At 42.6% G+C, this 24,454-nt stretch overlaps 1 protein-coding gene across 1 annotated transcript in view; it reads right to left on the bottom strand.

The window, feature by feature from the left end:
• LOC126251780 (arylsulfatase B-like) overlaps positions 1 to 24,454 on the bottom strand; it is a 128,606-nt gene that overhangs the window by 83,668 nt on the left and 20,484 nt on the right. Inside the window, exon 4 of the mRNA XM_049952402.1 lies at positions 19,778 to 20,001. Coding sequence (XP_049808359.1) covers positions 19,778 to 20,001 — 224 coding nt within the window. The remainder of the gene's footprint in view (positions 1 to 19,777; positions 20,002 to 24,454) is intronic.

The following is a 24,454-nucleotide window of genomic DNA, read 5'->3' as shown; positions in this document are numbered from 1 at the left end:
AAATACACTTCTGTAGGCCATACTAGTGTTTCGCTTGTTTTAAATTATAAAACTTGTATTATAGCCGCGTTTCTCAATACCTCTACTTTTGAAAAGATAGTGAGAAACTAATTAATCTCTTATCGCTCAAGGTGGCGCAGTGGTTACACACTGGACTCGCATTCGGGAGGACGACGTTTCAATCCCCCGTCCGGCCATCCTGATTTAGGTTTTCCGTGATTTCCCCAAATCGCTCCAGGCAAATGCCGGGATGGTTCCTTTCAAAGGGCACGGCCGACTTCCTTCCCTAATCCGATGAGACCGATGACCTCGCTGTCTGGTCTCCTTCCCCAAACCAACCAACCAATCTTATCGCTCACGAATTTCAGTCGATTGCAGATAAGGCAGAGACAGCAGTCACTGTGTTTCTTGATAACCGGATACCTTAAGTACACATCGGACAAATCGTCAAGGGAATATCTAAACGGGACAGTGATTCGATTAAATAGTTCATAAATAAGTCAATGTGCTATGTCGCTGTTGATAAGATGCTATCAGTGCAATCAAACGCAGCACCTGCCTACCACAATGAAATGTGGTAATAGATTAAATGTACAAAACACACGCCAAAATTCACACAGAGTGTCGCTCTTAAGAATTGTAAGACGCATTTTATTAGGTCTTTCAGCAGATATCTGTAATTTGCTTCTGCATTTCATCGCTGAAGTCGACCCCAACAAATACTGCTCATCAAATGTTTATGCGACAACCAGTGGCCACGCAAAGCGTCTTTTTTCCGTTGGAAGAAACTGATTTTTAAAACCGGAATTTTACGTACTTATTCGACAGAGCAGTCCCACATTAGTCTAGTGTCGTATTAGCTTCGTCGATAGGTGTTATATGGGAAAGTAAAACAGAAAAAAAACAGTACTCCATTAGCGACTACGTAGCGCCCTTACATAGCTGGCAGGTAGTACAGGTAATTCGCATGTAAATGTTATTTTTGCCGTTTTTTCTATAGTCATGTATTAGGTCAGTAAAAAACGCCAAATTATTTGTTTATGAGAACAGTCTTTCAACATCTCCTGTACTTCGAACAGGCAATGGCGCGCAGATAACGAGACGAGCGGTGGAACATGGGACTTACGATTCAAGTAGACAATATCAGGCAGAATAGGTACGAGGGAAGCTAGTCTACATTTGCTGGACGACATTAGCCAAGACTCATTGCCGGCGATGCCAAGAGAAAATATAGATTTTCCGAAGTTACGAACCTGTTTCGCTTCGTTCGGTACAGAACCTCTTGTTTCATATGTCGACCAAAGAGATTCGCTCCATGAAATATTTGTCACACGAATGTTTTGCGTACTAATTACTAAGTGTTATGTTCCTCCGACGTAACATTTTTTAGATACAGAAACGTGGTGGTATATCTGTAAGTACTAGTGTACAGAAAATGGTACACACGTTTTGCACTCGCTTCAGCAGTGAGCACTGACCTTCCGTCGTAGATTTTCTGCCTGCACACATTGAGCAATCGCCTCTCTCTCTCTCTCTCCCCCCCCCCCTCTCTCTCTCTCTCTCTCTCTCTCTCTCTCTCTCTCTTATGCTTCACTTTCTCTGGTGTTTCGTTTTTGCTACGTGTAGCTGGTGTGAGACCTAAACAAATATTGCTCATACCGTCTATCAGGTGAAGATCAGTGTCGACTGAAAGAGTGCCTGTGTTTACTGTTACAAAAAGAAAAATTATTTTTAAAGTGGAACCTTCTGTTCCCATTTGATGGCATAGCTATAGACATTACAAAAGCGTCGGAAATGGAATGAAAATGTTATGTAAATGCAAGGAAACTGCAAATCATTTTGCTTTTCAAATTTGTATAAACTTGTAAAACTTGTTTCTTACTGGTAAATCTTGATAGACATCATTTAATGAAAAAAATGTTTAGAGCAGATAATGATGAAACTGGAAACAATCTAAGTTTGCTGCATAGGATGAAGTAAGGATCAACTGTACATGCTATTACCATAATCCATTATATCGTGCTTTTGTTACTTTCAAAATTGGAATTTTCTTCTAATTTTGTAAGGAATTCACCGAAAAAGATGTGTGAGATCCCTCTTGCTTTGTAGTGTATTATACACTCCTGGAAATTGAAATAAGAACACCGTGAATTCATTGTCCCAGGAAGGGGAAACTTTATTGACACATTCCTGGGGTCAGATACATCACATGATCACACTGACAGAACCACAGGCACATAGACACAGGCAACAGAGCATGCACAATGTCGGCACTAGTACAGTGTATATCCACCTTTCGCAGCAATGCAGGCTGCTATTCTCCCATGGAGACGATCGTAGAGATGCTGGATGCAGTCCTGTGGAACGGCTTGCCATGCCATTTCCACCTGGCGCCTCAGTTGGACCAGCGTTCGCGCTGGACGTGCAGACCGCGTGAGACGACGCTTCATCCAGTCCCAAACATGCTCAATGGGGGACAGATCCGGAGATCTTGCTGGCCAGGGTAGTTGACTTACACCTTCCAGAGCACGTTGGGTGGCTCGGGATACATGCGGACGTGCATTGTCCTGTTGGAACAGCAAGTTCCCTTGCCGGTCTAGGAATGGTAGAACGATGGGTTCGTTGACGGTTTGGATGTACCGTGCACTATTCAGTGTCCCCTCGACGATCACCAGTGGTGTACGGCCAGTGTAGGAGATCGCTCCCCACACCATGATGCCGGGTGTTGGCCCTGTGTGCCTCGGTCGTATGCAGTCCTGATTGTGGCGCTCACCTGCACGGCGCCAAACACGCATACGACCATCATTGGCACCAAGGCAGAAGCGACTCTCATCGCTGAAGACGACACGTCTCCATTCGTCCCTCCATTCACGCCTGTCGCGACACCACTGGAGGCGGGCTGCACGATGTTGGGGCGTGAGCGGAAGACGGCCTAACGGTGTGCGGGACCGTAGCCCAGCTTCATGGAGACGGTTGCGAATGGTCCTCGCCGATACCCCAGGAGCAACAGTGTCCCTAATTTGCTGGGAAGTGGCGGTGCGGTCCCCTACGGCACTGCGTAGGATCCTACGGTCTTGGCGTGCATCCGTGCGTCGCTGCGGTCCGGTCCCAGGTCGACGGGCACGTGCACCTTCCGCCGACCACTGGCGACAACATCGATGTACTGTGGAGACCTCACGCCCCACGTGTTGAGCAATTCGGCGGTACGTCCACCCGGCCTCCCGCATGCCCACTATACGCCCTCGCTCAAAGTCCGTCAACTGCACATACGGTTCACGTCCACGCTGTCGCGGCATGCTACCAGTGTTAAAGACTGCGATGGAGCTCCGTATGCCGCGGCAAACTGGCTGACACTGACGGCGGCGGTGCACAAATGCTGCGCAGCTAGCGCCATTCGACGGCCAACACCGCGGTTCCTGGTGTGTCCGCTGTGCCGTGCGTGTGATCATTGCTTGTACAGCCCTCTCGCAGTGTCCGGAGCAAGTATGGTGGGTCTGACACACCGGTGTCAATGTGTTCTTTTTTCCATTTCCAGGAGTGTATTTCATAAATTTTACGTTTCCTAGAACTCAGCAGATATCAGAAGTATTTTGCTACCCTAAGAAGCACTGAGCAATAGAGTGACAGGGTGAGGGAAGCTGGTTCCCACGAACGTGGCGGTGGGAAGTGGACCAGTGGACCATACGACGCGGTAGTGAATCACGGGAATGCACAGAAGAACGAGAGCCCTGACAGCTAATGTTGCTCGGCAGTCAATACGTATGGGAGTCACATGGGTTCTGGTGCGAAACTCGGAATTTCATTTATTGAATATTAGTTATTAAAGTCCGCTTTTCACATATCAAATACCTGCAGCATCCTACACGTCATCAGCGCCTTACCACTATAATATCACTATGCAGTGAGCCAGGCAATTCAGTAGCTAAATGAATTCGGTTAAATTACTGAAGATTTACTAAGAGCTACGATGTTTTATGAAGCATGCAAGAGAATTCGGCCGTGCATCAAAAAGCCTTATTTCACAAAGTGCATATCATCCAGCGCAAGTTCCTCTATCGATTATTCATATGACTTTAACACGCATCCGACTTGGTTTTTGAACAGTTTTGAACACACTCTTAGTTGCTTTCTGAACGAATCATAAGTTGATGTTTTGATGCGTGCATATTGTACGAGATGTCTCTGCCAGGAGAATCCCTGTCGCATCTAGATATAAAAAACTTCCCCCTGGCTAAAGGTGACGGTGCTATACGAGCTGAGTCGAATAAACCTGAACGGGTAAATGCCAATTGGTGTTTGTTTACGTGGTTGACTGGATGAGCGAATGATCAGCGTTGTTATAATTATTGACGAATCCATGGATTCAGATTACCGCAGTGGAAATAAACGACTAACAGTAATGAGAGATAAGAAAGATAATGCATTATCTTCTCGCTGTACCGAAGAAAACAAATTTGTGACATAAAAGTTTTGCCAGATCGCAACAATAACAGTAGTTCAGTTCTCGGTTAGCAGCCGCTTTTTATTCTATTCTAGCAACAGCGTGGAAGAGGCGTGATATGAACACGTAATAAAACTTCACCGAGGAATAATGAGGGATGCTCTGATTCTGGCACCGCACAATAAGCTTTGACAATGACAAGAATAGTTATAGAATTGGTGGTGACAATATCGTTTGTTAGAACGAGAAAGGAGAATAGACGGGGACATTATACAAGTTATATGGAAGAATATGAAGGTTCCTAATTTATATAATAATTTCGTACTACCACTTTTGGATCTCATGTTCGAGAAACTGGAGCATATGTTTGGAGTGTGAAACCATTTCTAGGATAAAACTTTCTGCTTGTAGTAGGTCTAATAGGCATTTGATATTGGTACCCCGTGAATTATATTATGTCGTGTTACTTATATAGAGCCGGCCGGAGTGGCCGTGCGGTTCTAGGCGCTATAGTCTGGAGCCGAGCACCCGCTACGGTCGCAGGTTCGAATCCTGCCTCGGGCTTGGATGTGTGTGATTTCCTTAGGTTAGTTAGGTTATGTAGTTCTAAGTTCTAGGGGACTGATGACCTCTGAATTTACGTCGCATAGTGCTCAGACCCATTTGAACTTATATAGATCAGGTAGATAAACATGACCATTTGTGCAAAAACAGTCTCGCTTATTTGGTGTGTGTTGCAGTTGCTGCAATGTTAGAAAGGCCTATTTCGTTTTATCAGTGACAAAATAGACATATACTACGCGATCAAAAGTATCCTGACACGCTGGAATTCAATATGGTGTTGGCCCACCCTTAGCCTTGACAACAGCTTCCACTCTCGCAGCCATACGTTCAGTCAGGTGCTGGAAGGTTTCTTGAGGAACGGCAGTCCATTCTTAACGCAGTGCTGCACTGAGGAGAGGTATCGATAACGGTCGGTGAGGCCTGGCAGGAAGTCGGTATTCCAAAACATGTTAAAGGTGTTCAATAGGATTGAGTCAGGACATTTTGCAGGCCACTCCATTACAGGGATGTTACTGTCTTGTAACCACTCCGCCGCAGGCCGTGCATTATGAACAGGTGCTAGACCGTGTCGAGTACTTGCAGTGGATCCTGATGCAGGTTGGAATTCCTGTGTGAAGGTCTGGATAGATATCTGCCTACTACACATTACGACCCTTTTCAACCGTCGGCGGTCACTGTCAGTCAACAGACGAGGTCGTCCTGTACGCTTTTGTGCTGTACGTGTCCCTTCACGTTTCCACTTCACTATTACGTCGGAAGGAGTGGACCTAGGGATGTTTAGGAGTTTGGCAATGTCGCGTACAGACGTATGACACAAGTGACTCCCAATCACCTGACCTCATTCGAACTCCGTGTGTTCTGCGGAGTGCCCCATTCTGCTCTTTCACGATGTCTAATGACTACTGAGGTCGTTGATATGGAGTATCTGGCAGTAGATGGCAGCACAATGGACCTAGTATGAAAAACATACGTTTTTGAGGTGTCCGGATACTTTTGATCTCAGTGTAATAAAACAAAGAAAACACACGAGTCTTGGGTACTATTCGTACTAACAGCTTTTTCAGCATTAGACAACACCATTTTGATTTTTCATGTAGAAAAACGTTTGACGAAGTCTGAGATACTAGATTCTTTCGTATAAAGGGAAAGCACGCCGTGCAAATATGTAGCAACATTAGAGAGTAAAAGATACTGGGACCTAAGGATTGAAGAAATGTATACTGTCTTTCTTCTTTCTTGTCTTTACTGATTTTATGTTTCCTATATTTAATTTTGTCACACAAAAGAGAAACTTATTACCTAATAACCAACAAGGAGTACAAATTTTCTGAAGAGTCCTTAATCTCCCAGGCGCAAATTATCCAATTCAGCATTAATCGTGAGTCATTTTTGAAGAGGGGTAGAATGTCAAACCGGCCTTCTAGGACTATAAGAGGTACCGTAAGACATTTTAATTTCCACCGTACTGAGTATAGGCTTGATGGCTCCCACTACTAAATACACACGTTTAAATTCCACAGAGCGAAATACAGTGACGTGCGATAGAGGAATGTCCTGTCCCAAACGCTCAAGGGCTGACGGAGGGAGGGGGGTGGGGGCAGGGCGAGCGCCACTATCAAGTTTTTGCACCCGCTCGGAAATATCGGAGATGAGAGGTTGTCCTTACGTTACAGCCAGTTCACAATGCTCTTGAATTTTATTAATCGTTTCAGAGGATTATTTCATAACAGCAAATCGTTACTGTTTTAAGGTGTTCGTTAAGCTCATCGTAATGGCATCCGGGGACTTATTTGAAGTAAATTAGCTATACGCATGTGAATCATGTTAAAGAATCCAATGCACTACAACAGTTGCTTCGAGGGGCAAGATCTAAGAGAGACTCACTGAAAACAGGCAGGTGAAAATTACATACAGTGATTCACTAAGATAATCCAAGAAAGGGTTAGATTAAGCACTACAGTCTCGGGTAGGTAGACTTGACCAGTTATCAGTACTTTAATTCTATCACTTCCTACGGAATCGTGACTGACTTGAGAAACCATTACGACACTTTAGTACAACGACGGAATGTGACATGAGGTATCCCAAAACTGGGAATAACCTTGCGGGAAAATGCTAATATTTTAAGGGCAGGATGCAATTTGAAATCAAGTACAGTAAAATCGCTGGAAAGACCTCCCGTTTAAGCCGACCCCTTTTCTAACCGGACATATTTTTAATGATCGGAAATAACCTTCCGTACGACCAATGCAAAATTTACCCCCTTTGAGATGACCACTGCTTCTCTCGACCAGCGATCACTCTTTAACTAACTATGCCCTCCATTTCAGACGATCGTGAACATACTGTATTAACGCAAGGTTTCCCGTCGAAAATGTGACAACAATCTCTAAAATTTCATTGTCATTTCTATTTCTAATAGCAAATATTTCCGATGTTTCCTCTGTAGTGAACAGTCATGGCTACTTCAAATAAAAGAAATCTACTTCTTCTTTCACTAAAACAGCAAAATTCTGTTATTAGAGAGATTGAAAACGAAAAATTGAGGTGTCAAATAGCTGGTAAGTTAAATTGTGGGAAATAATGTAATACAGCATATAATTGCAAATCGCGGCTGTTAAGAAATGGTAAGAAAACGTCAACAAAAATTCAATGAAATGAAGTAAATAATGCCGTTCTAGAGTGGCTTAATAGAGCACGTGACAAAGGACTGCCTATTAGGAGACCGATACTGCAATAGGAAGCTCTTGAATTTGCTCGTTATCTTGGAACCCAAAATTTTAATGCAAGTAACGGCTGGTTGGACCGACTTCGTGTTCGACACATTATTGTTTTTCAAGCAGTCTGTGGAGAAAGTGCAGACGTTAATCAGGATGTTGTATCCGACATGGAGTCGAGACTTAATGTGGGTATTGTGATAGTGGCAGTTACAACATGGAATGAAGGTGGTCTATTTTTTAAATCTATTCCAGAGAAAACACCAACTGTTAAGGATGATCAGTGCAAAGGCGGCAAAATGGCGAGACAAAGATTCACGATGGGTGTTTGTACTAATCTCTGCATTGGAAAAGAAGAACGACTAGTGATACAAAGAGGAAATTGTCCACTGTGATTAAACAATGACATTTCCTTCGTTGTGTCTCTTGGCACGGAAATAAAAATGCATGGGTGACGTGTGACAAATGAGCATTGAGAAATGTAAAAACGTACTTTTCGTAGATAATGCACCATGTCATTGCTGCGGGTTATCAAATGCGGATGTAAAATTTATTTTTCCTACGAACACAACATCATGTGTTCAGCCTCTTGATCAAGGAGTGATCCGGTCTTTTCAGCTAAATTACCGAAAAAGATTCTGCATTCCCTAGATGTGAAAATTTACAACGCCACATCCGTGAATGGCCTAGCTAAGTCTGTAACAATAGGTGATGCTGTCAGCTGGATTAAAAGTGCATGAGATGAAGTGAGAAACGAAACAATTAGAAAATGCTTCATTAAATCTGGTTTTCAGTCTTCACAAAATGTGAAAGCCGGAGAAAGTAAAACATGGCCATAAATCGATTAACATCCTCAGTCACCTGTGCAATGTTGCCAGTATTGAATTGGATATTTCTACAGTGAACGAAGAAATTGGATGCTTCAATACTGATGATAATTGGGAAGATGCGCGGAAATGAACGCAGATGCTCAGTGTCGTGACAACCGAAACAGTTATAGTGAAGATGACGCAGTTCCTGTAGAGGCAGTTCCAATAGGCGGTGCCTTGCATAGCATTGCTAGACACAAGTCTCATGCTACTGAGCTTTCCGTCCAGAAACTGAAGAACTTGCTATCTGAGGCGGAAAACGAATATGAGAGTGTGATTCTAAAGATATGTATGAAAAAGTATCTGCAGATTCCCATTTCTGCGTACTTTGTTACGTAAACGATTAGGTATTATAATTATGGTTATTAACACATCACAAGAGCTTGTTTTTCATTGCGGAAATTTCTTACGTTAATTGTATTTACCTTGATCACCCTTTAAGAAGACCATATCGCCAGATGACTACTTTCTCACAAAAATTCAAGTAGTCAGCTTAAAAAGGTTTCTGTCTAAGTAGAAAATAGAAGCATGAAGTGTATTGTAAACTAGAAAGACTGAAATTTGTGGCTTTCAGGCAGCAATGTCGAGTTACAGTTGTGTGCGTCGCGGAGTACGACAAGTGTGTTGCGGAAAGTAACGAATTCACTTCTCGGAAAAGTTGAACCGCGTCCATGGATGATGAACATTTCAAGAGTGAAATACACCGAACAATCACCAGGAAGATATTGCGAGGGTGAAAAAAGAAGCCAGCGGCAAGAGACGTGGCGACGGCAGTCACGTACCCGGGGGAGGCATCTATGCATGCAGAGCGCGTGCGGGAATCGTCTGTCACCGCAGCAGAGAGGGGGTGCCCCTGAAGCGCAGAGGTCCGGATTTCGACACACTGGCGAAGCATCGGCAAAATGTACAAATGGCTACGTCATCCGGAGAACAATAAAACTTACCTATAGAAAGTCAAAATTCACATAAGATATGAGAAGGAGTAAATAACAGTTTTGAAACATATATAATTATGTGTAATGTTGTGCTGCCTAGGAGTGGTACTACAAACCGAAAAGTCAAGTAGAAAACACGGAGCATAACACGGCTCAAGAAGCGATAGGCTCAACAGAAATCAGTAACTCATATCCATCGGAACAATGTGAGGGACCTCAGGGATGTAAGTGATTTAACGTTAAATCACGAGCAGGAAATGGTTCAATGGGCTGTGGGCACTGCAGACAATGTATCTGAAGGAAATATTCTGGTCGCCATGTATAAGGACGTAATAACAGAATAAAAAGTGGACATTGAAGGAAATAATGCACAGCTTGAAGACTAAAGTTGCTGAAACTAACAACAAAATGGAAGAATTTTGTAGGAAGTCTAACCAAAAGTTTGAAGATATGAGGAAAATCATTGAGAAGACTAAGAGAGAGACTAGGAGATGGCACCTAGTAAAAATATGAATGAAAATGAAGATACGATTAAAGTTTTGTGAGCTCTTGTCAGTGATGAGACTGTAGAATGGAGGAGGACAGTCTCCGATGCAAACAATAAGTTAGTTCCAAATGAACAGGTTGGGTTCATACTAAATATTACAATAAATTCTGAAGTAAATATGAATCTAATTAAAACTTAGTCACAGATGAGCCAATCCAAAATACACCATCTATTAATGTAGAATCTGTTAAGAAATTTGATGTTAGTAATGCAAAGGAGGTGCTTGTTAAATTTGCTGGCATTCAGTTATGATCTTAAACTGTAGACACTGAAATCTCTCCTGAAAACGTAAAGAAGCAATTAGATTCAGAATCGAATAGGAGGGCTAAAGTAAGAGATCACCAAAGATAACCACCACTAAAAGTAGGTTGTTTTCGTGAATTTCCATGTAAGAGAAACGTTCACCGTATTGGGAATCACAGAAAGAAAATAGGAAATGTTTTGGAGGCTTTGTGTTAGGTGATTGATCTGCCAGAAAAAAGCAACGAATGGAAGAGGGTAAGAAGGAATTAAAAAAAATGGGGGAAAGGAAACAAAGGCAAACTTTCCCTCGAAATAGCATTAAAGGTTTGGTGATGATTTCCGTAGGAAAAGAATAGGTGCGAAACGAAGGGCTTCATGTTTTACGGCTATATGCAAAACAATAACTGTGACCAAAGAAACTCTGATGAGTATTTACACTCTGATAGTAAGAGACAATTTAACGATTTTGACAAAGAGGACTTTCACAGGACTTCAGATTTTCATTGTAATACGTGATGTAATAATCATGAGTAATTTAATGGGAAAGGAATAAGGGATGAGAATAAGAAGAATTATGAGTTTAGTGTGAGTGTTGACGTTCTTGGTATTGAAACAATAGTGGTCACTGGACTCTGTAGCAGGTTAGATGCCATTGTACTAGGAAGATCTTACGAGCTAATGATAAGTACATAGAGCATGCCAGTTTTTCCATTGCATAAATTGGAGGTAGTACATGCCGTTAGAATAAAGAAACAGGTAATAATTGAAAAGGAAAAGTAGTGAGAACTATTTCCATGCTGGTATCAGATCGATGTATTGGTTTTATTATAGAAAAGTTGGTGAAGTCGTGAGTTTTGAGAAGGATAGTGTGACCGTTAAGATCTATGGTACAGAAAATAATACGATGTTCGCAAATACCAAGTGTCTTGTAAAGAAGTCCAAAATCGATCCTTTGTGACGATGATTAGTCAATGTTTTCTATACGAAACCAGTAAATATGAAATTGCGTCGGGAAGAAAAGAGAATCGTCATAATATTACTGAAACAAAGAGTTTCAACCAGTGGAATAAAAGTTAAAGTAAAGGAAATGAAAATAATTAACAACATGGGAAAAGGAGGAGCAAGTAATTGGGGTTTAAAGTATAAGAATGTGGATTCAAATATCACAAAGGTGGTGGAGTGTGACGGGAAGATGCTCTAAGTTACTTATATGGTGAAAGTAATTTACAAGCTGTGAAAGGAGGATTAACGAATTGGCTTTCTAAGCAACAGAATGTATTTTAGAAATGTACAAGATTAATGAAAATGACGAGAAAACATTTAGTATTATGGGCAAGGTAAAGCTGTGTTATGAAATTTTGAAGACCTCTAAATTATGGGCAACGTACCCAATTCAAAAGCAGTAGAAGTGACGCACTCTGAATCGCAGTCGTTAAAAGGCGATGTTAAAAAATACCGTCGTAATGAGTATGTGACTAGCATGAATCCCAGATAATGAAAACAGCACTTCTTTTGTGAACAAATGATCGAAATAAATTGTCGATGGCTAAAGGACCATGTACTAAATAGGGCTCAATGTCTATAGCAGAGTGGGGAGATGCTACTGGCAAGAGGCAACTAATGTTAAGAAATCATGTATAATTTATTTTATCATCGTGTCTACATACGCGATGTCCCCTGAGTTGAACGGCCTTGTAGATAAGGAAGCGAGCAGAAGGTGATGTCCGGAGAGGTATTTAAAGTGAAGGGATCTATGGACAGTCCCGAACCAATGGATTCCTGGAAGGTGGCGTCCATATATCAGGATCGACGCTAAAACGAACGCCTAGGTGACGTAAAAGGGGTGAGCCACTGTTTGCAAATAGAAACTGCAAACACCAGTAATGTTAAGGGACGTTTGCAGCCAAATATTCTATGTTTGATTGCTTTGTAGTGTGTTCCGTTTTACATGAACTAGTTTAACTGGTGAATATGATTTAACGTGTATAGGTAGTAAATTCAGTAATTAATTACTCGGGACGTTGAAAAACATTTCTGTGCCATTTGGGAGAGAAAGAAAATAATTAATAACATGCAATCAGTATGGAAAATGTGAAAGCTTTGTATTATGTCGTGTATGAAATACGTTTGTTTATTGCACGTTCGCTACGGTCGCAGGTTCTAATCCTGCCTCTGGCATGGATGTGTGTGATGTCCTTAGGTTAGTTGGGTTTAAGTAGTTCTAAGTTCTAGGGGACTGATGACCTTAGAAGTTAAGTCCCATAGTTCTCAGAGCCATTTGAACCATTTTTTATTGCACGCTACCGTAATGAAACTGATGACGCCTGGAACCACAGGAAATTTGGAGCCATGATAACAAGATGACATGACATGAAAGTCAAAAACAGAGTGGCAGTCAGTAAGAAAAAATATTCGGCTGAAAACCGCGTAATTATGGCTGACAGTGACGAAGTATGTTGCGACTACAGCATCCAGGATCGACAGTTTCAGTAAACGAGTGAAGCACGGTTTAAATGAACATAATGTCTCAGTGACATATACTATAAAAGAACTACCATCGGGTCGGTAGCGCTTGTTGAAAATGTTGTGGTGGACGACCAGGTGTTGTTATAGAGTAAAAGGAGAATTATTACCCCGTGTTTAACGTAATTGAATACCCGGAGCGATTGCGAGTAACTAATTAAGGCATATGTTTTTATATTTGTGTTTATGTAATGTTAAAGAATGTGGCTATGGATTTCTATAGAGCGTTAACGAAGCCGCCAAAAATGTGAGTCAAATGTTTAGTGTTGTTTATATAATTAACTGTAACGAAATGACATGTGACTAATAATTACCACTAAATTCTGTAGTTAAAAAGAATATTTGAAATTTTGTGTTCATTGTCTTTAATGCTGAATGCGACGTTTGGCATTCTCTTTATTATTTTGCATTCATTATTTATCATATTAAAAATAGTAATGGGTATATATATTACGAGAGCATCGAAATGGAATGAAAATAATTTGACGATACTCACACACTGAAAATCAGCGTGCTTTTAATGTTTGTATAAACTCCTCTTTAGTCAACAGTAGCAACTGTAAACTACGTTCTCAGTTGTTCACTGAATGTCTTCCTCTACAGTTTTTACAGCCTATCGCTCCATCTAGTAACATGGTGTCGTAATAGTAATTCTATCATCCTATCCTTCTTCTTGTCAGTGTCCTCCATATATTCCTTTCTTCACCGATTCCGCGGAGAGCCTCCTCATTCCTTAACTCAGTAGTCCACCTAACTTAGAACACTCTTCTGTAGCCCCACACCTTAAATGCTCCGATTATCTTGAGTTCCGGTTTTCCCCAAGTATTCAACGAACGTACATTATCAGAAATTTCTTCCTCAATTTAAGGCCTATTTTAGATACTGGTAGACTTATCTTTGCCAGAAACATCCTTTTTGCCAGTGCTAGTCTGTTTTTATGTCCCTCTTGCTCCGTGCATCATTATTTTGCTACCCATGCTAGCAGAGTTCCTTAACATCGTCTAATTCGTGATCCCCAATACTGACATTATGTTCCTCATTGTACTCCTTTCTGCTACTTCTCATTACTGTCTTCTTGTGTCTACTCCTATTGCCTATAATTCGATGACTCCCTTTCTTTCAAAATCGGAATTTTATTTCAAGAAATATGCAATTTTGAAACGAAATCACCGAATAAGATGTGTGAGGTTCAAAAAATGTTCAAATGTGTGTGAAATCGTATGGGACTTAACTGCTGAGGTCATCAGTTCCGAAGCTTACACACTTCTTAACCTGAATTATCCTAAGGAGAAACACACACACCCATTCCCGAGGGAGGAGTCGAACTTCCGCCGGGACCAGCCGCAAAGTCCATGACTGCAGCGCCTTAGACGCTCGGCTAATCCCGCGCGGCAAGATGTGTGAGGTTCCTCCTGTTTTGAAATGTATTTTATTTCCAAAATTTTACGTTTACTAGAACTCATCAGATAAAAGAAGTAATTCGAAGGCTTGAAGCAGAGCTGTAGAATACAATGGCTGCGAGAAGGTAGCTGGTTCCCACGAAGGTTATGGTGGCGAGTGGACCATATGGCGCGGTAGTGAATCATGCGAGTGTGCACAAGCACGCGAGCCCTGAAAGGTAATGTTGCTCGGCAATCAGTACAGAGAGGAACGACTAGTGTTCTGGCTTCAAACTCAGAATTTCCGTCATTAAGTATTAGCTACTGAAGTCCACATATGATGTGGCAAATACTAGGAGTAGCCTACGGGTCATCAGGCCTTTTATGTCATAATATCGCTACACAGTAAACCAGTTAATTCAATAGAAAAAGGAATATCGTTAGATTACCGAAGATGTACGAAGAGTTACATGTAAATAAGAGGATTCGCAAGTCCCAACAATCGGTGATAGGGGGTACCTGTAACCTGTTCTTATGCGGGAGTCGCTCTTACAACGCTCTCGAAATTTATTCACTTTTTGAGTTGGAATAGTTTCGTACTATTAAATTGTAACTGTTTCAATGTGTTTGCTAATAAACGCATCGTAATGACATCCTGGAACTTAGTTTAAGCAAATTAGCTATCCGCTTGTCCACTTACAATCGCCGGTAGCCTGCCTGCATCTTCCAAGGAACCCAGAACGCTACAGGAACTACTTCGATGGACAATATCTGCGAGGGATTCACAGACAAGACGTAGGAGTAAATCATATGCGCCATTTCGTTAAGATAATCCAGGAATGGATTACTTTACCAAGCGCATTCTCGTGTGGGAAAGCATTTATGTCACTTACCTCACTTTCTATGGGATCACGTCTAAAATGAGAAACTTTTTTGTTTCGCATATCGAGGGGAATTTGCGTACTTTCTGTGTGTCATGGAACACAACAGGGCGGAAACTTGCAGCAGGTGGAGTAGGGCATTATTCTCTCATGTGTTGTCCTCTGTTAACAGCACGACGTAAGCGGCTGTGTCTGGAGTGATGCCGTGACTGCGAAGCATGTATTGCTGACGAATGGCGTCGCGATGTGTTTAGCGTGTGTGATATCTTCAGCGAATGTGGCGGCCACCTGGAGACTGGTCCCTTTCTTCCAATGTTTTTCAGACGCACACCGGCGGTACTTCTGGCGTCATAGTGTGCAGAGACGTCGCGTTAAGGCGTCAGATCACGGCGGGTAACTCTGACGGCAAAACAGTACAGCACGCACATCCTTTCGCGCCATTTTTCAGCAGGACAATGCTCACCTACATTAGGGGCGTTCAATAAGCGATGCAACAAATTTTTTTTCTCACACGATTTCGGTTGATAAAATGCGGAATTTCTTGTGGGACATCGTGTAATGCTCCCTCTTCGGCTTTTACAGTTTCATGAAGTACTAATAGCTGGTGGAGCTTCAAAATAGCGTCTGTAACGGAGGTGCGTTCGAGTCAGAGAGCTGTCACTGAGTTTCTTTTGGCGGCAAACCAGAGCATTGATACTTAGAGGCGCTTACAGAATGTCTACGGAGACCTGGCAGTGACCAAAAGCACGGTGAGTCGTGTGCGAGGCGTCTGTCATCACCACAACATGGTCACGCAAACCTATACGAACTCGCGCGTGTTGGCTCCTCCGAAGAAAAGATTCAAAGCAGTAAGGTCATGAAGACGGTCTTGTGGAACTATGAAGGTTTTATTCCGTAACATGTCTCCCTCGGGGTGCTACTATCAAGTCTGAAGTGTACTGAGCTACCTCCAGCAAACTACTTCGACATGTTAGTCTACACAAGAATGGAAACGAACTTCTCTACAGTAATGGAAGGCCTCACACAAGTCTGCACATCCCAGAGAAGCTCAGAAAACTCAGTTGGAGGGTTCATCCCCGCCCACCCTACAGCCCTCACCATCCGACTTCCATCTGTTTCGCCCACTGAAGGTGGCACGTGGATGATGGTGAGGTTGCTGATGCAGCATTCACTTTGGCTCCTACGTCGACCAGTTGAGTGGTACCATTTGGGCATTCAGTCTTTCCCACTAAGATGGCGTAGAGCTGTCGTACTTGACGGAGATTATGTTGTAAAATAGGGTTTTGCAGCCAAAAGATAGGGGATTGGAAACCTAGATAAAACCAACTTAATCTAAAAAAAAATGTTGCGTTACTTATTGAACGCCCCTCCTATATGGTATATGTCACTATGAAACATTTGCGTGATGCTGAGGCACTTCTGCGGGCAGCCAGATACCCAGATCTGTTCCCCACGCAGCACGTGTGGGTCCAGTTCAGTTTTGAATTCTTTTCCAGCGCCATTATGTGGGATGTCAAAGACCAGCTGCCATAGTTATGGGTGATATACGTAGCTTCGGGAGAGGATAACATGGCATTATGGCCTCAAACAGTGCATGAATGCAAGGCAGAAGCAGTGAAACGTCATAATGATGAGGGTGATCACATTACCTAGGTTTTTTTTTTTTCTTTTTGTAAATCTGACTCGTCTTTAATGACTGAAATATTACATACCGGCTCTAGTCATAAAGTTTCATTTATTTCCTTTCTGGCCTTCTGCGTGTTTACTTGTTTTCGTTCATAATTAACCATACATACGTATAAAATGAATGGATGTACGTGTGTATATGTTTGTCTGTATATGTTCCACATCTCCTCCTAAACCTCCGCACTGATTTCCACTGACCTGGTAGGTATATGCCTTACTGTCAGGGAACAATTGCTGTGGGGGTAATAAACATCTACCTATCGCCTGCCGGTGTGGCCGAGCAGCTCTAGGCGCCTCAGTCTGGAAGAGCGTGTCCGCTACGGTCGCAGGTTCGAATCCTGCCTCGGGCATGGATGTGTGTGATGTCCTTAGGTAAGTTAGGTTTGAGTAGTTCTAAGTTCTAGGGGACTGATGACCTCCGATGTTAAGTCCCATAGTGCTCGGAGCCATTTGAACCATTTCTACCTATCATACTGCAGGACATATGACGCCATAAACAATGAGATGCGTGAAAAACTGCCTCATCATGTGTTACGCTTACGTTTGTTGCTTCTGTCCTACTAGCCCCGTTCGCAATAAATTTAGCAGGCAGTATCTAAATATGCCGATGAATACACCTGCAAAATCATATCTAGGTAAAACACATTGCTCGGGAGATATGACGTCATAAACACTGAGACGCTTCAAGAAATGCCGTATTGCGCATATCGTCTAAATTTATTGCTTCTTTGCTACTAATTCTATTCGCAACTACTTGTGGAGACAGTATCCACATATGCCGCTGAATGTACCTACCGAAGTATATCATCGTACGAGACGTAGTGCAAGATATATGGTGTCATAAACACTGAGGTGCGTGAAGAATCCCGCATCGTGCATGAATTTTTAACACGTTTATTACTTGCTACTAAGGCACTCTTGCAGTCGAGTCAACTTAAGCAAATTCCGGGCACCTGTCAGCTCTTTTTACAGCTTGCAAGTGCAAAGTGCCAACAGCTGTATGCGTAAACAATAGCCGTCTGTGGAGCTATGAAGAGGCGTTGCCAAAGAGACGTTTATAAAATTGCGTTGTAGATATGTGAAGAATCTCCACCCAGCGTACAGGAACAGTTTCATAATTTCAAAGCTGTTGTGTTTTCACAAATCCACAGTTCAGTTTCTGTTTTCGTTCCTAATAAAAGAAACTGGGCCGAGCAACGTCATGTTTGCGACTGTCATGTGTGGGCACCTGACGCTGTAAGGTTAGTATACAGTGCATTTCATAGGTGCCTCTCGGGTTTTCATGAGGTTAATTTGTGACAACTCCAAGACATACCTAAAGCAGACAAGTGTCACACGATAGACTGTGCAAGTTCTTATTTCACATTAAAGGTGCTTACCTTTTGTGACATGCCGGATGTCAATAAATGCATACAACTGATTGAAGCCGCTGACACTAACTGCATGGAAATTTGTAACAGCAACTTCCTTTAGAAGTCTGTTTACTGGGCTGCCTATTTGCAAGTGTGAACTAATTACATATTACAGAACGGAGTGGACGATTTGTCCTAATGTTCTGACACGTCCACCGCCTACCGAAACTACATCACAGCTCAGATTACGAGTAGAAACTTGGAGAGATGTTCCGTTCACTGATATGTGTCTTCGCGCAGTGGTCTAGTGAAACCTGTGTAAGCCGATCAGAGACATATGGTGAATCATTGTAGCATCGACACGATTTGGAAAAGGGGAAATTGACTTACTAAACCGACTTTTTCGGAGGGGTAGTGGAGTATATTTGGAAACGTCACAGAGGTGTTCCATCAAGATTAGAGCAAGTGACTTTGGTTGCTAAGTCATCAATCTGAGTTCATTATCACTCTCCGCAAATAACGGAACCCCGATCTTTAGAAATGGAAGAACCTACTGGGACCCTGGTATATATATATGTGTGTGTGTGTGTGTGTGTGTATTATGAAACGCAGGAACAGTTGAATACGATTAGTGTCTGGTTTCAGAGACTGGCAGAGAACCCTCCATGGAAATAAAAGCAACATAACGTAATTGTTGTAACTACACGGAAATGTCCGGTCAGTTTTGACTACACGATCGCTGATCACTCACCGTGATCTGTCTATGACAACAAGGAATAAATTACGGAAATTATTGAATGGGGAGAAGTATTATCGTATACAGACATGCATTCTTTGCTGTGCTTCATTCTAGAAGGGGACAGGAAGAGAGGGAAATAGTTTTAACGGGCTGTGCAGTCAGACAAATGTAGTGGGTTTTTGAGTACATATGCACGTGCACCATACACATACAAATACTCTATAAAAGTCTTCAAGTGTTTGTTGCACTGTGGCATCTATGTGTACGGTACTGGGATGTGCATGAAAGAAGTTGTAAGTAGGCTGTTTAGGTTTTCTTTGTATGTAAGTAGGCTGTTTAGGTTTTTTTTGGTAACGCCACCTCTGTATGGAAATCACTGGCTGTGCTGTGTGCAGTCTGTGGCTGCTTTGCATTGTTGTAATACTCGCCATTGTAGTGTTAGGCAGCTGGCTGTGAACAGCGCGTAGCGTTGGGCAGTTGGAGGTGAGCCGCCAGCAGTGGTGGATGTGGGGAGAGAGATGGCGGAGTTTTGTAATTTGTCATGAACTGCTATATATATGATGATATCAAGGTAAATACATTGTTTGTTCTCTATTAATATGTTTCATTTGCTAACTATCCCTATCAGTAGTTAGTGCCTTCCATAGTTTGAATCTTTTATGTAGCTGGCAGTAGTGGCGCTTGCTGTATTGCAGTAGCTTGAGCAGCGAAGATTTTTGTGAGGTAAGTGATTTGTGAAAGGTATAGTTTAATGTTAGTCAGGGCCATTCTTTTGTAGGGAATCTTGAAAGTCAGATTGCGTTGCGCTAAAAATATTGTGCGTCAGGTTAAGCACAGTTGTGTATAAATGATAAAAGGGGACGTTTCAAAGTTACTTAAGAATTTAGTAGAAGGTACTTACTCCATAGTCCAAAATGATGTCATAATATCCGACGTGGCCGTTCCAGTACCCTAGGTGCGAGTCGAACCCGCGGTATGTGGGCGTCAGCTCCTTCTTGTGGAAGCCCAGGTGCCACTTGCCGATGGCCCTGGTTACGTAGCCCAGATCCTTGAGGTACTGCGGCAGGATTTTGCCTTCAGGTAGCCCTCCCTTGATGGTGGGATTTAGAGGTGCTCCCTGCATACCTGAGTGCAGAAATGAAAAGGTAGACGTAGAATAACGACCTGCTTGGCAGGAGTGCAAGCAGAGAAAAAGGAAGCAACATTACACACGTCGGGTACACAAAGAATATTTCAGAACTGTATAAGGTGAAGATCGCTTTCTTCAACAAAAGTGCTTTAATGGTGTAAGACATTCATGCGTAACTGAAGAATAAGTTGGGGACTGAAACTTAGAAATCTGAAGAGGGGACTGGTAGCATTTGAAGCTATCGAAAAATGCAGGCTATATTGTGGGCAGATAAAATAGAAATGGAAGGTACTGCAATGAGTAGGTACAGAAAGGAGTCTATGGTAGACCATTAGCAGAAGAGCTTCCATGTATAACCTCTTCACTACCGAGCACTTATTAAAAGTGCAAGTATGTTGGTACTGTGCTAATTGCTTTGTGTGAGTGTTAGTTAGTAATGAAAGACTCTCATGAAGTTGTTGAAAGAGTAATAAATTTCTTATAGATGGTATATGATGACTCCGGACTTCAGCAGGACAATTGTACACACAACTCTGCACCTGCTTCTTTTTTATTACAGAAAAACCGTCATGTACGTTACACATATTATTCACTTTAGTTGTAGATTTCAAGATAGGGCAAAATACACTCTTGGTTCAAATCTTTCAAAAATTGTGAGGAAACAGTCCGAAATACATGAAGAAAGTAGCGAACCAGTGGGTGTGTTGGACCTTCCATCGAGCTACAGACCCCCTTGAAGATGTCCACCGCAGACGGGGACGAAGCGTTGGCAATTGACACAGAATTCATCAACCGACCACTGCATAACAGCCCGGATAATTATAATGGACATGACTTTGAAGAAAACTACCATACCAAATTTTTTCAAAGTGGTTTTGCTCTTCCTGATGTTACCACAGGGATCAGTGCTGAGTTAACATTACTTCTCCTGATTTATTATTTTTCGTAGTTTTTGTTGAATGTGTAAAGCAAGTCCTGTCGTAGCGAAGCAAAGGAACACTTCGCACTGTCTACCTCGTACAAAGGTGCAGCCTTCTGCTGGGCATTTTGACCTATTCTTCGGAACATGGCGATGAAGCCTGGTAAACAAGCTAAAAGAATATAACCCCACTACCACTGAGGTAAGCGAAGTGGGAACTGAGGCTGAGATATCATAAGGTGTGGCACAAGTTTAAAGCTTATAAGTCCGTTACAACACTAACTTATAGTTAGCTATTAATTGAGAAATTTTTGTAAAGCTTTAATAAATTATTAAAGCATGTAAGAACACCTATGATTAGAAAGATATTTGTCCTTCGCCGAGACATGCAGTGCAGCTGCACGATCCGAATCACAGTCACTGCTGACAGGCTTGTGGTGCTCGGCAGAAGGATGAAGACGTGAGACGTGCAAGTTCAATGCGTAATGCACATGATACCACAAGTCAGAAAACGTTTAGCTGCGTATGCGCCCGAGAAAAAAATAAAACCTGGAGTTATCACTTATGATACCTCGGGGCGGAAAGCGTAAACCAGCTCCAGGGGCGAGATTAGTTTACAAATGGGGTAACGTGTTAAATATTTGAAGTTAACCACGTAAAACCTATAGGCTGAAGACGTAGGATCCTGAACGGGTTGCCGGCCGCGGTGGTCTCGCGGTTCTAGGCGCGCAGTCCGGAACCGCGCGACTGCTCCGGTCGCAGGTTCAAATCCTGCCTCGGGCATGGATGTGTGTGATGTCCTTAGGTTAGTTAGGTTTAAGTAGTTCTAAGTTCTAGGGGACTGATGACCACAGCTGTTAAGTCCCATAGTGCTCTGAGCCTGAACGGGTTAATACCAACGAAGCGTATTTAGAATTTTGTTAACTTCCCGAAGTTGTATTGAATGTCATGATATTTGTTTGACCTACCAGTAACTTTCACCCGATACATTTACCGTGACAACATCGCTGCAATGATACACTTGGTTATTCCAGTGACATCTGGAGAACAATCGTTAGAAAACTAATGGCAGTGGTCGTTGGTCGATGAACGTTCTCTTTTCTTTCTACATGGATATCCGAACATTTAGGTGCACAATTATGGAAACGGTAGGGAAGCGTTAACCGAAAACTGTGGTAAAAGTAACCGATGGCCGCAAATGAATGTTTCAGATGGCAGGACTTCTTGAATGAACAAAGTGTGTAAGGTACAGCTTTGTAAACTTCTTACGCTTCATAACAGACATAAATGTGCCCACGGTCAATTTTAGAGCTGTTAACAACACATTAACGTTTGTCGTAGATTCACTAATGAGCCGAAACGTGATGATCAGCTGCTTAAAACAGTGTTGGTCCACCTTTGGAACGTAATATGACTGCTTTTCTGGGTATCATGGATTCGAGAAGTCCTTGATAGGTTTCTGAAAGTATGTAACACAAGGTGACACGCGGAACGCATTTCTTGTAAACTGCAGACCGTTGGTTTGCAGGCGTGGAGCTATTTCCTACTAACTGAGCCCTACATTTGTTCCTTTGTGTTCAGAGCAGGTGAATTTGGTGCCGAAGACATCAATGTGATATCATTAACATGCTCCTTAAACCACTGAAGCATCGTTACGGCCTTCCGACGAGGTCACTCATATTGCTGTAAGATGTCATCAACCTTGAAAGGATGCATGTGGTTCGTTATAACGTTCACGCTTGGTCCACAGCTTTCATGGTGTCTTCGATTACAACCATAGTTCCCGTAGGAGCCCAGGTGAATAACGCTGCCCCATTAGGCATGCGTTTGTGCCACGGTGAATGTCTAGAGCAACCGTTCAAATGTGTGTGAAATCTTATGGGACTTAACTGCTAAGGTCATCAGTCCCTAAGCGTACACACTACTTAACCTAAATTATCCTAAGGACAAACACACACACTCATGCCCGAGGGAGGACTCGAACCTCCGCCGGGACCAGCCGCACAGTCCATGACTGCAGCGCCTCAGACCGCTCGGCTAAAGCAACTGTTCACCTGGATGACAGCGCATTGGATCATAACCTTCGACCTCGTGTAGCAACTAAAGTAATTCATACTGTCAGGCGACAAGTTTCAGTTGATGCACGATCCAATCTCGATGAGACTGTGCCCGTTGAAAACTTAATTGACTATGTCGTTAAGTCAACATGGTATGAGTCACCGGATGTGGAGCCAGTTGTTCTACAATGTCCGCTGAACGGTGTGATGCGAAACGTGCCAGCAGTAACACTGTACTTTCTTGCCAGTTCTTCCACGGATCGACGTCCATCTTGCTCTACGTAACGGGAAAGTATACGACATCCACTTTGTCTGATTAGGGGTGGACGTCCAAGCCCTTGTCACCTACTCGTGGTTTCATTGTCGTTCAGCTACTTTCCATGGATGCTCTTCCACAGTAAGTTACGACAAACTGACTTCTTCAAGAGCTGATGAGGTTTGGGACCAAGAAACGTTCACACAGAAGATTTTGAGGAGATGGCAACGGCTCATGTGCGAGTTGATTCGACAGTAAACGTCCTACACTCTGCCTCTAAAAGGTTTTTTTTTTTTTTGTCATCGGTCTAATGACTGGTTTGATGCGGCCCGCCACGAATTCCTTTCCTGTGCTAACCTCTTCATTTCAGAGTAGCACTTGCAACCTACGTCCTCAATTATTTGCTTGACGTATTTCAATCTCTGTCTTCCTCTACAGTTTTTGCACTCTACAGCTCCCTCAAGTACCATGGAAGTCATTCCCTCATGTCTTAGCAGATGTCCTATCATCCTGTCCCTTCTCCTTATCAGTGTTTCCCACATATTCCTTTCCTCTCCGATTCTGCGTAGAACCTCCTCATTCCTTACCTTATCAGTCCACCTAATTTTCCACATTCGTCTATAACACCACATCTCAAATGCTTCGATTCTCTTCTGTTCCGGTTTCATGTTACACTACCGTACAATGCTGTACTCCAGACGTACATCCTCAGAAATTTCTTCCTCAAATTAAGGCCGGTATTTGATATTAGTAGACTTCTCCTGGCCAGAAATGCCTTTACTGCCATAGCGAGTCTGCTTTTGATGTCCTCCTTGCTCCGTCCGTCATTGGTTTTTTTACTACCTAGGTAGCAGAATTCCTTAACTTCATTGACTTCGTGAACATCAATCCTGATGTTAAGTTTCTCGCTGTTCTCATTTCCACTGCTTCTCATTACCTTCGTCTTTCTCCGATTTACTCTCAAAGCATACTGTGTACTGATTAGACTTCATTCAGTTCAGCAGATCATTTAATGCTTCTTCACTCTCACTCAGGATAGCAATGTCATCAGCGAATCGTACATTGATATCCTTTCACCTTGTATTTTAATTCCACTCCTGAACCTTTCTTTTATTTCCGTCATTGCTTCCTCGATGTACAGATTGAAGAGTAGGGGCGAAAGGCTACAGCCTTGTCTGACACCCTTCTTAATACGAGCACTTCGTTCTTGATCGTCC

The sequence above is a fragment of the Schistocerca nitens genome, chromosome 4, assembly GCF_023898315.1.
Source record: "Schistocerca nitens isolate TAMUIC-IGC-003100 chromosome 4, iqSchNite1.1, whole genome shotgun sequence".
Lineage (NCBI taxonomy): Eukaryota > Metazoa > Arthropoda > Insecta > Orthoptera > Acrididae > Schistocerca > Schistocerca nitens.
This window is presented reverse-complemented; position numbering and strand designations above follow the sequence as displayed.